The 14,819-nt window shown below is 45.7% G+C and overlaps 1 protein-coding gene across 2 annotated transcripts in view; it reads left to right on the top strand.

Moving 5' to 3' along the window:
* Window positions 1-5,772: 5,772 nt before the first annotated feature.
* The window catches only part of trim33l (tripartite motif containing 33, like), a 29,935-nt gene continuing 20,888 nt past the window's right edge, over window positions 5,773-14,819 (top strand). For both annotated transcript variants that reach the window (XM_080472008.1, XM_080472009.1), the window contains exons 1-2: window positions 5,773-5,894; window positions 11,473-11,532. In XM_080472008.1, coding sequence (XP_080328134.1) covers window positions 11,476-11,532 — 57 coding nt within the window. In that variant the 5' untranslated portion in view covers window positions 5,773-5,894; window positions 11,473-11,475. The remainder of the gene's footprint in view (window positions 5,895-11,472; window positions 11,533-14,819) is intronic.

Below are 14,819 nucleotides of genomic sequence, written 5' to 3'. Positions count from 1 at the left end.
GTGTGTGTGTGTGTGTGTGTGTGTGTGTGTGTGTGTGTGTGTTTCCTGTCTGCTGGTGAACATCTAACTTCATTTCTGGGTTCTGATCAAATTACTGTGTTGGCATCTGCTGCCAGACACACACACACACACACACACACACACACACACACACACACACACACACACACACACACACAATGAGCTCTAAACATTAACATGGGAGAACGTTCTAATGGACAGACCACCATGTTGGATTGTTATTACAGTGACTGTCAAAATAAAACTACCAAGCGCAATTGTTATTACAGTGACTGTCAAAATAAAATTATCAAGGTGGATTGTTATTACAGTGACTGTCAAAATAAAACTACCAAGCGCAATTGTTTTTACAGTGACTGTCAAAATAAAACTACCAAGCGCAATTGTTATTACAGTGACTGTCAAAATAAAATTATCAAGGTGGATTGTTATTACAGTGACTGTCAAAATAAAACTACCAAGCGCAATTTTTTTTACAGTGACTGTCAAAATAAAACTACCAAGCGCAATTGTTATTACAGTGACTGTCAAAATAAAATTATCAAGGTCGATCGTTATTACACTGAGTGTCAAAATAAAACTACCAAGCGCAATTGTTATTACAGCGACTGTCAAAATAAAATTATCAAGGTGGATTGTTATTACAGTGAGTGTCAAAATAAAACTACCAAGCGCAATTGTTATTACAGTGACTGTCAAAATAAAATTATCAAGGTGGATTGTTATTACAGTGACTGTCAAAATAAAACTACCAAGCGCAATTGTTATTACAGTGACTGTCAAAATAAAATTATCAAGGTGGATTGTTATTACAGTGACTGTCAAAATAAAACTACCAAGCGCAATTGTTTTTACAGTGACTGTCAAAATAAAATTATCAAGGTGGATCGTTATTACAGTGAGTGTCAAAATAAAACTACCAAGCGCAATTGTTTTTACAGTGACTGTCAAAATAAAGTACCACGTCCAGGAGAATACGGACTGAGAGTCACGACACCACAGAGGAAACTTTGCTCTGATTGTCTCTACTGAGCATGTGCAGAACTACTAGTTACCAACGTGGTGACTAGGACCAGAGTTTCCACAATGAGACGGGAGTGTTTTCAGAAAGTTGTGTTTTCAGGGGCTCCAAGCACCGTCGTCGTAGAAACACCAGAAACAAAACGTCATGTAAAGATGTTCTGGTCAGAATTTAGTTCAGTTGTCAAATAATCTCCGAGTGAATCTTGATGGAAGAGATCAGATTTTTAACGATCTCCACTTGATCATTGAGGCAGTTTGGATTTAACAGAGTTTCCGAGATGAATCCAGTTTGTCTTAACAGTTTCTATCAAGCAGACGGGGAATAAGAACAACACACTGCCCCAGAATCGTCTTGATAAACAACATTTGTACTGAAAAGCAGCTTTTGGAAGAAAATCCGAGATCAAGCAGAAGCGGAAGAGGTTCTCTAATGTGACCTGCTCGTCGTCCAGGATCAAACTGGTCCGGCCTCCGAAGGAAATGCAGTCATTAGTGTGTTCTTTAAATTGACGAAGGAACAGAAAGATGTTGTTCACAATACGTTTATTGATAATTACCTTCAGGCAGAATACATGGGACACGTCGAGATCTCGGGCTCAACCCTCAGACCGTCCGGAACGACCAGACATCAGAGTGAAAGCGCGCCGAGTCTCCAGAAACATTGTTTTTTAAGCATTTTTCTTTCACCCCCTCCCTGCACATATAGTGTGGATGCCAGAGTTGTTTTTACCGAAGCTGAACACATCTCTATTGTTCTGTCCCGGGAAGATTTGTGATCTTATAATGGTACCAGGCCTTACCTCTTCCCGGCTTTAAACAACCGACTTCTTGATTTACGACCTTCTCCAGCTGGTTCTCCGCTAAGAGTCCCTAACTCCCCCTCTCCAGCATGGCGTTCTCTGCCTGTGAACCAAGGTCAGTTGTCTGCTTATTCCTGAGACTCAATAGTTCAATTGTTCTGCCTCACACACCGGATGGTTCTTAATTATATATAACAGTTCTGAGCAGAAGAGATACAATCGGATTATACTGCTACGCAAACTAATGCGTTGATCACTCAGAACACTGGTTTCTTCCTTTACCTCCGAGCAGCTTGGGAAAAGATCAAAGAAGAAGACAAAAGGGTTTCAATTTTCAATTTTCAATTTTCAATTTTCAATTTCAAAGTTTATTTGTCAGATATGCTGCATGTTGCCATGCCGCACAGATGAAATTACAATCCTCCCATCGGTGCAAACTGCAGTGCAAACAACAACAAACAAGAATAAATAAAGTAAAAAATAAAAAATAACAATAGGAATAGAAATACTATCCAATATATACAACAATCTAAGCAATTGTAAATAATAAAGTTATGAAGGTGAGGTTGTGCGTTTGACGTGCGAAAACTGATTCAAGTTGGCAGAGGGTTCAAGTGAGTGGAGGTGATTGTGAGTGCGTGAGTTCGGGGGTGGGGGGGGGGTAGTCAGTTGGGGGGGGGGGGGGGGGGGGGGTAATGTCATGTGATGTGAGGGCGGACTGTGGCAGGAGGCAGAGGGGAGAGGAGGGCAGAGAGGGGAAGGAGGGCAGAGGGGGGGAGGAGGGCAGAGAGGGGGAGGAGGGCAGAGGGGGGGAGGAGGGTAGAGGGGGGAATGGGGGCAGAGGGGGGGAGGAGGGTAGAGGGGGGAATGGGGGCAGAGGGGGGAGGAGGGTAGAGGGGGGGAGGAGGGTAGAGGGGGAGGAGGGTAGAGGGGGGAATGGGGGCAGAGGGGGGAGGAGGGCAGAGGGGGGAGGAGGGTAGAGGGGGGAATGGGGGCAGAGGGGGGAGGAGGGCAGAGGGGGGAGGAGGGTAGAGGGGGGAATGGGGGCAGAGGGGAGAGGAGGGCAGAGAGGGGAAGGAGGGCAGAGGGGGGGAGGAGGGTAGAGGGGGGAATGGGGGCAGAGGGGGGAGGAGGGTAGAGGGGGGGAGGAGGGCAGAGGGGGGAATGGGGGCAGAGGGGGGGAGGAGGGTAGAGGGGGGAATGGGGGCAGAGGGGGGAGGAGGGTAGGGGGGGAGGAGGGCAGAGGGGGGAGGAGGGTAGAGGGGGGAGGAGGGTAGAGGGGGGGAATGGGGGCAGAGGGGGGGAGGAGGGTAGAGGGGGGAATGGGGGCAGAGGGGGGGAGGAGGGTAGAGGGGGGAATGGGGGGGAGAGCAGGGAGTGAGTTGAGTCTCCCGACTGCTTGGGGGGGAAAACTGTCCTTGAGCCTGCTGGTTCGAGCTCGGAGACTCTGCAGTCTCCTCCCGGATGGCAGCAGGCTGGAGGGGCTGTGAGACGGGTGGGTGGGGTCGCCTGCAATCCTGGTGGATTTGCGGGTGAGACGGGAGTTGTAGATGTTGTAGAGGTTTTGCGCCTCTGTGGCGCCACCAGCTGGTCAATATATCTGCACTCTGATTCTCTCGTTCAGAAAAACTCAAAACAAACATCAGATTTTTTTATTTTTTTTAAATATAATCTCAATGTCACACATCATTTTCTGTTCCACCTTCAAGCTCCGATTCACTTTTATTTGCGTTGATATTTTTGGTTTTTTATTTACTTTTTAAGAATCCTGCAAAATAAAAAATGTTCCTTTTCCCGTGTGTGTTGATATGAATCAGGTCGAGTTGCTTCGGCGTGAGAAACATTTTCATTTAGTTTTAACTTCAGAGGGAAACAAACGTTCAGCAAAGGTTTTCTGAAGCACCAAGAGTTTCACTGTTTTTAATCCACTGGAGGAAAAACAGTCATTGATGGGTTCTTTTATCGATGAGGAAACAAGAGTGGAATTAATCACACAGTTTCACAGATAAATTACCTTCAGCAGAATACCTGGAATAAAACGAGATCTCGGGCTCAAGCGCCGGTCTGTCCTGGAGGACCAGGCTTCAGATGGTCCAGAGCCCAGAGTCAATGAAAACGTTGGTTTCTAAGCATTTCTTTCACTCCTCCCTGCACATATGGTGTGGAGATCACATGATGTCTTTATCCAAACTGGCTACGTCTCGTGTTCGGTCCCGAGAAGTTTCAGACATCACAATCGTGCTATCTTCTCACAGGCAGGATGTCACCTTGACATATGCTACAAACCGGTGTGTATGTAGTTGCATCCTCCCATATATGGTCGTGTCATTAACAGTTCTGAGCAGAAATGAGACGAGCTGATTATACTGGTAAGCAGGCTGGTGCGTTGATAGTTCATAACATCTATTTCTTCCTTTACCACCAAAGATTATTAGAAAAGAAATGATGTCACATTCTGGCCTCGTTCACTCGACGACATTTTCAAGTGAAAACGAATGGATGGATGATGGATGTTGGATGATGGGTGGATGGATGATGGATGATGGATGTTGGATGATGGATGATGGATGATGGATGATGGATGATGGATGATGGATGATGGATGATGGATGTTGGATGATGGATGTTGGATGTTGGATGATAGATGATGGATGATGGATGATGGATGATGGATGTTGGATGATGGATGTTGGATGTTGGATGATGGATGATGGATGTTGGATGTTGGATGATGGATGATGGATGTTGGATGATGGATGTTGGATGTTGGATGATGGATGATGGATGATGGATGATGGATGATGGATGATGGATGTTGGATGATGGATGTTGGATGTTCGATGATAGATGTTGGATGATGGATGTTGGATGATGGATGGATGGGTGGATGATGGATGATGGATGTTGGATGATGGATGATGGATGATGGATGTTGGATGATGGATGTTGGATTATGGATGATGGATGTTGGATGATGGATGTTGGATGATGGATGATGGATGATGGATGATGGATGATGGATGATGGATGTTGGATGATGGATGATGGATGATGGATGATGGATGATGGATGATGGATGATGGATGTTGGATGATGGATGTTGGATGATGGATGATGGATGATGAATGGATGGGTGGATGGATGATGGATGATGGATGATGGATGATGGATGATGGATGATGGATGATGGATGTTGGATGATGGATGGATGGGTGGATGGATGATGGATGATGGATGTTGGATGATGGATGATGGATGGATGGATGATGGATGATGGATGTTGGATGATGGATGATGGATGGATGATGGGTGGATGGATGATGGATGGATGGGTGGATGGATGATGGATGATGGATGTTGGATGATGGATGTTGGATGATGGATGATGGATGTTGGATGATGGATGGATGGGTGGATGGATGGTGTTTCATAAAAATAATTGACATCCAACAAAACACAGGAAATGTTGCTGTGGAGAAATACAACAACTTCACTGAGTCTCTGGCCTGAAAGAGTTTATCTCTGTGAAATGTGATCTGGTGCCATGAGAATTCTTCTGTATGAGTGTAGCTGCAGCTGTGTGGGGGAGTTCCAGCTCTCTGATAGTACTGATAGTACTGATAGTACTGATAGTACTACTGTCTGCAACCAAAGGTGTCTAGAGCGAACACCAATCTGCACTAAGAACAATATTTACCATTACAATGTGGCCTTATTTGTCTTTCATGAATATTTTGAAAAAATCCAACTAGAAGCACACAGAAAATTAGCTTTTCTTTTTTCTTTCATGAGGATGATGTGCTTTTATGTTGAAAATTCCACAGGAAGCCCCACATCGCGGCACGTGACTATAACGACACGAAGGGTCCAACCCATCGACATGTTCCATCCTGGAGAAAGTACTTTGAGGCACAAAGAGGCAGAAAAACTCCGAAGACTCGTGGCGGAAGAGAAAATAAGAGGATTTCATTCAGTTTGTCTTTTTTTTTTTCACCGTCGCGAGGAAGCAAGCAGCGCGGTAACGGACGGGAGGAGTAACGCGAAGTAACGGTGAGTACCAGCAAGGTAGTTCTTCCAGTTTCCACCTCTTGAACCGAACACTTCTCAAACCTCAGGAAGGAAGACGTTTGAACTCAAACTCGGTGGATTTGTGAGTGAAAAAGTTCCGGGAAGTGAATTATTGGCCGGTGTTACGGTTGTTTTTGTCCCGCTCGTATCTGGTCCCCCGCCCCCAGGAGACTCCAACTGTGTTTAAGAAAAGATAAGATGGAACTTTATTAATCCCACTTGGGAAAATTCAGTCATCACATCAAGCTCAACTTTGCACAAATACCTAAATGCAGTCGGTATTAATGATAATAATGCCACTCAAGAGAATAAACTGTGTTTATATGAAGAGATATTTGTATCTAATTATACACATGGAAATACAGGAGGAACATAAGGTGGAAATACTCATAGTAGTATTAATCTTTACACTATTCAGTGTCAGGACAGTGGTGTTTACACAATTAACAAAAGAAAAAGAAAACATTAAAACACATGCACTATGAAATATACTGCGATTATTTCGCGACGGGAAGCTTAAACATCATGAATTGGTTTTGAAGGGAAACAAGTCTTCAATAGAATCAAAACCTGAAACCACGTTTTAAAAACTCCTCATCAGGATCAACTGTAATGGCAGTTCGGCCTGAGATTGATTGATTGATTGATTCATTCAGTCCAGTCCAGTCCAGTCCAGTCCAGTCTGCAGGTTGTTCCAGGGGCTTTCTGGAGCAGCTGAGAGTCTGTTCACACTGGAGGGAAATGTGATCCAGTTCTGACTTCCTGCTCAAATTGACCCAAATCCCACCTGTTCTGTGAACGTTGCAATTCAGATATTTAATTTTTATTTTTTTGCACCAGACCCAAGCGTCGATCATACGTGGTACTGTTGAATAATTATTCATGTATCTCGAGAAGCACCAACACATAGTATGTATGAAAACTATACCAGAGCAATGTATTGAACTCTTAAAGGTTTTTTAAAAATTGGAATGCAACCATGGACGATTATAACTGTGTCCGCTAAAAGGTGCTAGACGAAGCCCAAAATAGACCAGACAGGGCCAGACGAAAAGACACCATTAGTGTCATCAAGAGAATGAATTTATGACGGGAGGGGTCCCAAAACATGCCCGAGTAAAATACGGTTATTTCCGCACCAATGCTGAAGTGGCAAAAAGAGATATGGGCGGCACCTGTTGTACAAAGGGGGACCCCCCCCCTTCGAGGAAAATGGGAAGTACCTGTTTGGAAGGAGGACCCTCTGCAGTGTATATAAGAACCAAGCCCAAGCAAGTTATTTTTGTGTTCGATCGTGCCTAGCGAAGTGTCTGATCGTTGGCATCTGTCTGGGGACTGATCTGAGCACCGGGTTTTAGCAATAAAACTCTACTTTTGCATCCTGCTCCGCTCTCCCTGTCTGTTTTGTACCAGTATAGTTACAACCATTAGTGTTACTATGTACGATTGGTCTTCCACCAACGCATCTGGCCCAGGACAGCGTTCCACCAAGAAGACCACGACAGTACCGATTCTGATCTGTATCTGAAGCTTTTCAACGGACCGCCGTCTGAACGATCCAGCCACACACATGCGACGTCAACTACATTCAGAATCTGCTGTGTCTGTGTGAGCTGGACTGGCTCCGCCCACACATGCCCATCTTGGGAAGAGGAGGAAGAACTTCCTCTCGTGGTGCCATGTGCCAGAGCAGATCTCTCTAATTGTGGGAGGAGTCAAAGGGAGGGCCTACCTTGATTGGGATTGGCTAAACGCCGATGACACTATATAGGGTTTGATTTCTGATTGGCTGGTTGGAGCAACACACTTTTTAAAACCTGAAACAAGCCAGGGAGAGAGATGTTGTGGAACCAATCAGGTGTGTTGTTCTGGGCCAGATGAGTTGATGGGTGATCCCACAAGCATTTGTCTCTAATTCTCCGTCACTGCTGGTCCTGATCCTGACCTGATCCTCGAAGCCAAAAGCAGGTGAGAAGCTGGACTTGGATGCAAATGAGTTTTATTGCCAAAAGCAGACAAACCTCAGAGTCTTCAACTGGTTCAAGACTGACTATAGTGTTTGATTCTACCTTATAGTCTCTTCTCTGGTCCTGCCTTTTATTTCTTTTGGAATGCCCATCACACAATTGGAACCGATCGCGTTTTCAAAAGTTCCCCTTAGAAAGCTCCTCCCTTTGGTTTCTGCCTTTTGTGGGAGTTTTAATGTGTCGCCACTCAGGGTCATCTTGACCTGCCCTCAGCTTATCCGTCCCTTCTTCTGACACGATTAGAGCCGTTGGCAGAGCGTCCCATTTTAAATAAAAAACATTGCCCTGGATACAGCACAGACATCGACAGCTATGCCATCACTCTGGCACAGGGGCTCAGCTTCATTACTTTGTTTACCTCTTACACCATACCCCTATAAAGCTTTCTAGGCACTAAAGCACCTTAGGCACCACGTCCTCAGCTAGTATGATTTTATCTCTGCAGAGAGGACAGACTTACTTCACTTCTGGGGCGTCGTTCCAGGTATGGGGACAGTCATTACTGTTAGAAAACCAGTAGAAAGTGTCGTGGTCTTCTTGGTGGAACGCTTTCCTGGGCCAGATGCGTCGGTGGAAGACCATACGAACATAGTAACACTAATAGTTGTAGCTATACTGGTACTCAGCTAGTCTAATCGTACAAAACACACAGGGAGAGCGGAGCAGGATGCAAAGTAGAGTTTTATTGCTAAAACCCGGTGCTCAGATCAGTCCCCAGACAGACACAAACGATCAGACACATTGCTAGGCACGATCGAACACAAAAATAACTTGCTTGGGCTTAGTTCTTATATACGCTGTAGAGGGTCCTCCTTCCCAAACAGGTGCCGCCCATTTCTCTTTTTGCCATTTCAACATTGGTGCGGAAATAACCGTCTCTTATTAGGGCATGTTTGAGGCCCCTCCTGTCATTATTTCACTCTCTTGATGACACTAATGGTGTCCTCCGTTTGGCTCTGTCTGGTCTATTTTGGGCTTCGTCCAGCATCTTCAGCGGACACAGTTATAATCGCCCATGGTTGCGTTCCAATTTTAAAAAAAACCTTTTAAGAGTTTAATACATTGCTTTGGTATAACTTTCATGCATAATATGTTTGTTGCTTCTCGAGATACATGAATAATTATTCAACAAAAGCCAATTTTACATAATATGAGCCCTTTAAAATGTAGCGTGAATGAAAGTTTAAGGCAATTTTCTTACGTTATTCTTGCAAGAAGAGACAAAGTCACAGTCCAACCTCTGCATGATTGTCCAGGAGTCTGTCTCACTGAAGACACCAAAAGAAGCACAGTGGTTCTAATAGTGCTGACACGGGTCATCCTGGAACTCAGACTGTAAAATTACACGTCATTCTTTATGAGACAAAACAAGATTTCCATCACATTCCCTCCTGTTTTCAGTGTCGAGAGGAGTCGGGAGTATTTTGAGATCACCGCACAAGCCACTGACACTGGCATAGAGGGAAGACTGAGAGAGAGACTGGATGTAATCAAAATCATTATAATCCAGCGATAATTACAAAAGTTTAAAATTATTTTATGATTGTTATGAATAGAAATGGTTAACGTTGATTGTTATTGAACGTATGATGTGATTTGATAAGTTTTGAACAGTGTGTTTGTAGACAGAGTGAGTAATGGTTCATGTGACGCCTGGACCAAGTAGAGCAGAGGACTGAAGGACAATGTAAACATAAAGGCTTGAGGCTGGTCCTGGGAAAAGTGACTGAAGGAGGGAGTGACTGTAGGGCTCAGGGGTATAAAAGCTTCGGACCCAGGGAGAGTAGAGAGAGTTCGACGGAGGTCTTCGCTGAAGAGGAACCTTCCCCTGAAGAATCTCCGGAGATTTGGACAGCCCGATCGGTTCGCAGACAAACCCAGGAAGAAGTGTCCAGAGGAAAGCACCTAACTCAACCGTGCAGACGAAGAAGAAAAGGAGAAGAGAGAGAGAGCTCCGGGGTGAGGACGCCGCGGCCCGGGCTGAGGACGCCGCGGCCCGGGTTGGGCAAGCCCGGGACTTTTCACGGACCCGCCGCTGAACGGCAGGCGACATCGAGTGGTGTTTTCGGGACTTTCCAGCCCGGCTACAGAACACGTCTGCGAGACCAAGATTGGCATCGAGGCTGTACCCCTCTCTCAAGAATGAATGAAAATAAAATACAAAATAATGAGGTTAACGAGCGTTTCTTCATTGCTAGAGCAGTAGAGCATGTAGAGAAAAACATAAGGAACATTTTCAATCCAGCAGCCATCAGAGCTGTGAGGGCGACCTGTCAGGAGTATTGTTCTCATTTCATACGACAGGAAAATTCCCTCAGTCCCCCATAAACCATCCGGCCAACCATGGCGAGAAGTGAAAGACTAACTCTGTTTCAGGTTAAAACTAAATAAACATAAAGACACAAAAGATGGACAAACTCACAAAATGTACAAACCTTCTTCAGCTGCATCGTCGCCCCACCAAACTGTTTTTTTATGAAAAAATGTCCATAATTGAAATGATCTTAGTCGATTGATTTCTACCTGGGAAATTATACGTGTATACTCAGGTTGTTGTACAATCGCTACGGCTGCAGAGAGCTCACCAACATTCACGAGCACAAATACGCACACACATATAGGGGTGGAAAAATGACACGGACAGGTTTCACGGGTTGGTACGTGTTAATCCAAGACCAAAACAAGAGCAAGGCATAAAAGGAGGAACCAAAATCAGGAACCAGGCGTAAACAGAAGAACCAAAGAGGAACTAGGCGTAAATGGAGGAACTAAAAAGAGGAACAAGGCGTAAATGGAGGAACTAAAAAGAGGAACAAGGCGTAAACAGAAGAACCAAAAAGAGGAACAAGGCGTAAACAGAAGAACCAAAAAGGGGAACAAGGCGTAAACAGAAGAACCAAAAAGAGGAACAAGGCGCGGCTGGAAAAGTAACGGTCAGCCGATGTACCAGAAAGAACATCGGATACAGAATACGCAAGCTCATCCTCGACATCTCCATGGTAACAATATGCTGGTGAAGGATTGATCAAGACGAGGGGGAGGGGCCATGGTTCAGACTCGTCCCGCCTCTGGCCTCTCCTCAGCCAGAGGGGCGGAGCCAGCTGCCCGGAGTGAGAACCACTTCCACCCGACACTCACTTCTTCTTCTCCGATCTCATCGGTCACAACCCGTGTTAACCCCTCGAGGGCCACGCCGAGACAAAACCCAAAGATTCTTTTCCTTTCCACCATGAAAATATGTTCTAGATAACTTACCTGGGAACACACGCTAAACAAAAATGTTTCTTTAAACACAAAAACAGTACTCATCAAATAATCATAAGAAAAACTTAATGGCAGATTAAGCAATTAGCGTTAATCCGATCACCTCAGTGGAGCAACGGGAGCAACGTTGCCTCTAACAGTTAGTTGCTGGCTGCATCAGAACAACTGGACCTGGACTTTGTTCACCAGAAAATGTTTCAGACCAAAGTTCTTTCTGTTCGGGTTCCAAGGCGTTCTGAGCTGATTTGTTTGTGTCGTTTGTTTCTCAGGAAATGACTTCGCTGTCCAACATGGAGGTCAGAGACTCAGGAGACCACCTGAGTAAGCAGGTAAGACAAACCCCAGGTATCAGCTGGACGTGAATTTCATTTGATTTGATTTTACTGTTTCACTCCAGCAGCCTTTTTTATTTAACCGCAACGTCCTCTCGCCAGAGTACTGTCGTGGTCTTGTTGTAGGAAGTTGTCCTGGTTCAGATGCGTCGTCGGAAGACCATACGAACATTTAACACTACTTGTTATAGCTATACTGATACTCAGCTATCCTAATTATACAAAATAGACTGAGAGAGTGGAGCCGGATGCAAAGTAGAGTTTTATTGCTAAAACCCGGTGCTCAGATCAGACCCAGGCAGACACAATGGTCAGACATGATTGCTAGGCAGGATCGAACACAAATTGAGTCTTTTAGACTCCCTCCTTATATACAGTGAAGAAGGTCCACCTTCCCTTATTAGGTGCGGCCCTCTTTTCTGTTTGTCAAATTATCATTTGTGCGGACATAACCGTGTCTTATTAGGGCATGTTTGGGATGCCCCTCCCATCGTCATTTTGTCCTTTCGACGAAGCTACTGGTGTCTCCTTTCTTTGGGTCTGCCTGGTCTATGTGGGGCGGCGTTTAGTGTTTACAGTGGACACGGTTAGAATTGTCCAAAGCTGCATTCCAATTTTTTAAAAAACATTTAAGAGTTTAATACATTGTTTTAACTCAGTTGGCATGCATAATATGTTTGTGTTCACACAGAGATATCTGAATAATTATTTTACCATTTCCCTCCTTTGAGACTGTCATGTCTCACCTTATGGGGTGTTAATACATACATATACAAGTTAGTAGCATTGTGTCTGTAAGCATGTATCAGCAGTCAGTAGACTGCGGTCAAATTTGCACCTTATAACAAGGTTATGTGGTTACCGCATTTTGTGATTACAACAACATAAGCGTTCTACTGTTGTGAGGATTACTTTAGCAGGTCACACATCCAATATGCCTAATGAACAACGACTAACTTCATCATCAACACTACTACATAATACTGTATGTAAACATCACTACTGAATCACCATCTTAACAAAACATCGATAATCTAACAAAACATGCAACTAAGCGGTAGCAAGTGACTGAGTGTAGGATACACATTCTATTCAGCATGAGCTTGGTCATTGCGGGTTACAGCGGGGATTGTCCCTGGAAGGTCACGGTAACGTCGAAGGGCCGTACGATACTGTTCCACCCTCCTCTCCAGGGACTCAATTTGAAGCTTCATGACACGGTTGTCAGCCTGCAGGGTAAGGAGATCCGTGCGGCGCTTGTGCCATCGGCGTCGGCCGCTTTCCCGCCGTTTGTATCTCTTGCGGGCTGCAAGCGCACGGTCACGCTGGCGATGGGATGCCTCCTGCAGTATTCTTTTGACAGTGTACACGTCCATGTCGGCCAGGTCACGTGTGGTGTAAGCGTGACCCTGCAGATGCCAAGATTCGCTACCTTGGTTGCTGTCGTTGTCACCGTCATCAGTGCTGCTGCTGCTCTCTGGTGATATAGGGGCATAAGTTGGTGAGGGGGTTGCTTCCCTGGAGCTTGCAGTTACCGTGGAACTTTCTTGTATGGTTGGCTGTACATGAGCCATAGCGGGTGGGGGGTCCTGTCTGGCTGGCATCATAATAGGAGGGGAGATGAGAGGTGGCAAGGGAGGGTAACGGGAGATGGTTGGGGTGAGGAAGGTTGACAGGGAAGGGAGATCGGAACCAAGGTGGGTGGTTGTGGCTGGTTGTTCACTCCCTTGTTGCGCCAACTTTGTCTTACTTTGGGTCATGTGTTGGGGTGTCCAGAACACTGAAGTTGGGATAAGGAGGGGGTCCATTGTCCCAACGTCGGGTGGACTTATGGAGATTAGTTGGTCATCATCCTTGTTCTCGTTTTCTTCCCCCTCTTCTTTCTTACTTGCTTGACTGAGGCGCTGATTATTTTTAGCGACCTCTACTCGCCACTCCTCCATGGCCTCCTTCAGGTTCGGTGTTTGCTGTTGCCTTTCCTTTCTTAGGTGTTGTAGTATTTGGTAAGCCGGATCTTTCTCCAGCCTTCCCTCCACAGCCAGCCTTATGTTGTAAACATCTTCTGAGCTGTTTGATTTTTTGCTTGGCATGGCAGAGTTCCTGCTAGTCGGATGGGATGTCCAACTATTTCCTTCTTTCCAGTCCGGAGTTCGGCTTCCATCCGTGGACTGGCATTCCCGAGATGACTCCCTTTACCTTGCTCTTCCCTCTGATCTGGCAGTTCGTGTGGCGTACGCGCTCACATTCCTTTGCTGCTGGCCATCCTTCACATGCTGGTAGGCTCTCTCGTCTTCACACCCATTATGGTGTTGTCGCTTCAGCCGTTCGTAGTCCTGTTCATCGTCACTCCTTGTTCTCTCTTGACAGTTCCCCTGACCTTTGCCCTCGACGATGCTGCAGGAATCCCTATGTTTACGTCTGCTGTCTTTGCGCCTGGGCTGTTGTTCTCTGGGAGTTGTATCCATGTCTGGTTCCTCCACAAGCTCACTTTCTCTGCCACTGTCTGATTTAATGGCCTTGTCCCAGGATACTTGAAACTTACCCTTCAGCTGTCTGCTGCATTCTCCCTCCTCTGAGAGCAGTATGGGGTATTTTCCTTTAAAGGGATTTGTGTCTGTGAACGGATTCATTCCCTTTGGGTAGTGATAGGGTGGGGGGTTCTCGTCTATCCAGGGGGGGGCCACTGGGATGGTGATGGAGTCCCTGGGCCCCTGTGTTGATTTATCGCCACTCCACTAGAGGTTTGATGGATGGCCCGGGCTTCTCGGGGCTGTGGGACGGGCTGGTTTCATCCGCTTCTGCCTTTGTCCTTCCTGCCGAAACCACTCCAACAATTCTTGTTCTTTTGCTCTCTTGCCTCTTCTCTTATTGCCGTTGTCACCGGCCTTGTGGTGTTTGATGTTGATGGCCATTTCATCACAACATTTTTCATCAAAGGATCCTTCTATAGGCCAGTGTGCCTCTCCGGGAGATCTCTTGTTCCATTTTTTCATGTACTTTAAAATTTGTTTTTCCAATTTGGGGTGCTGTCGTACTATTACCTGTGCTGGATTTTCTCTCCTGACAGTCTCCTTTGCCACTTTAGCCCCCATGATTCCTTGTCTCACGGCAGGCGCTCTGGGCAGCTCAGCCTCTCCGTCTGTGGGAGTAGTACGTATCAGTACAAATATCCTTTTTACTGTAATCGCTGTTTTAAATGTTGGTGCTCTGGTGTAATCATGCAATAGTACCTCACTCCCGTCTTCTTGTGGCTTTCTTACTAGTTGAGCAAATTTACCCGTTTC

This window comes from Lipophrys pholis, assembly GCF_963383615.2.
Source record: "Lipophrys pholis genome assembly, chromosome: 9".
NCBI lineage: Eukaryota > Metazoa > Chordata > Actinopteri > Blenniiformes > Blenniidae > Lipophrys > Lipophrys pholis.
This window is presented reverse-complemented; position numbering and strand designations above follow the sequence as displayed.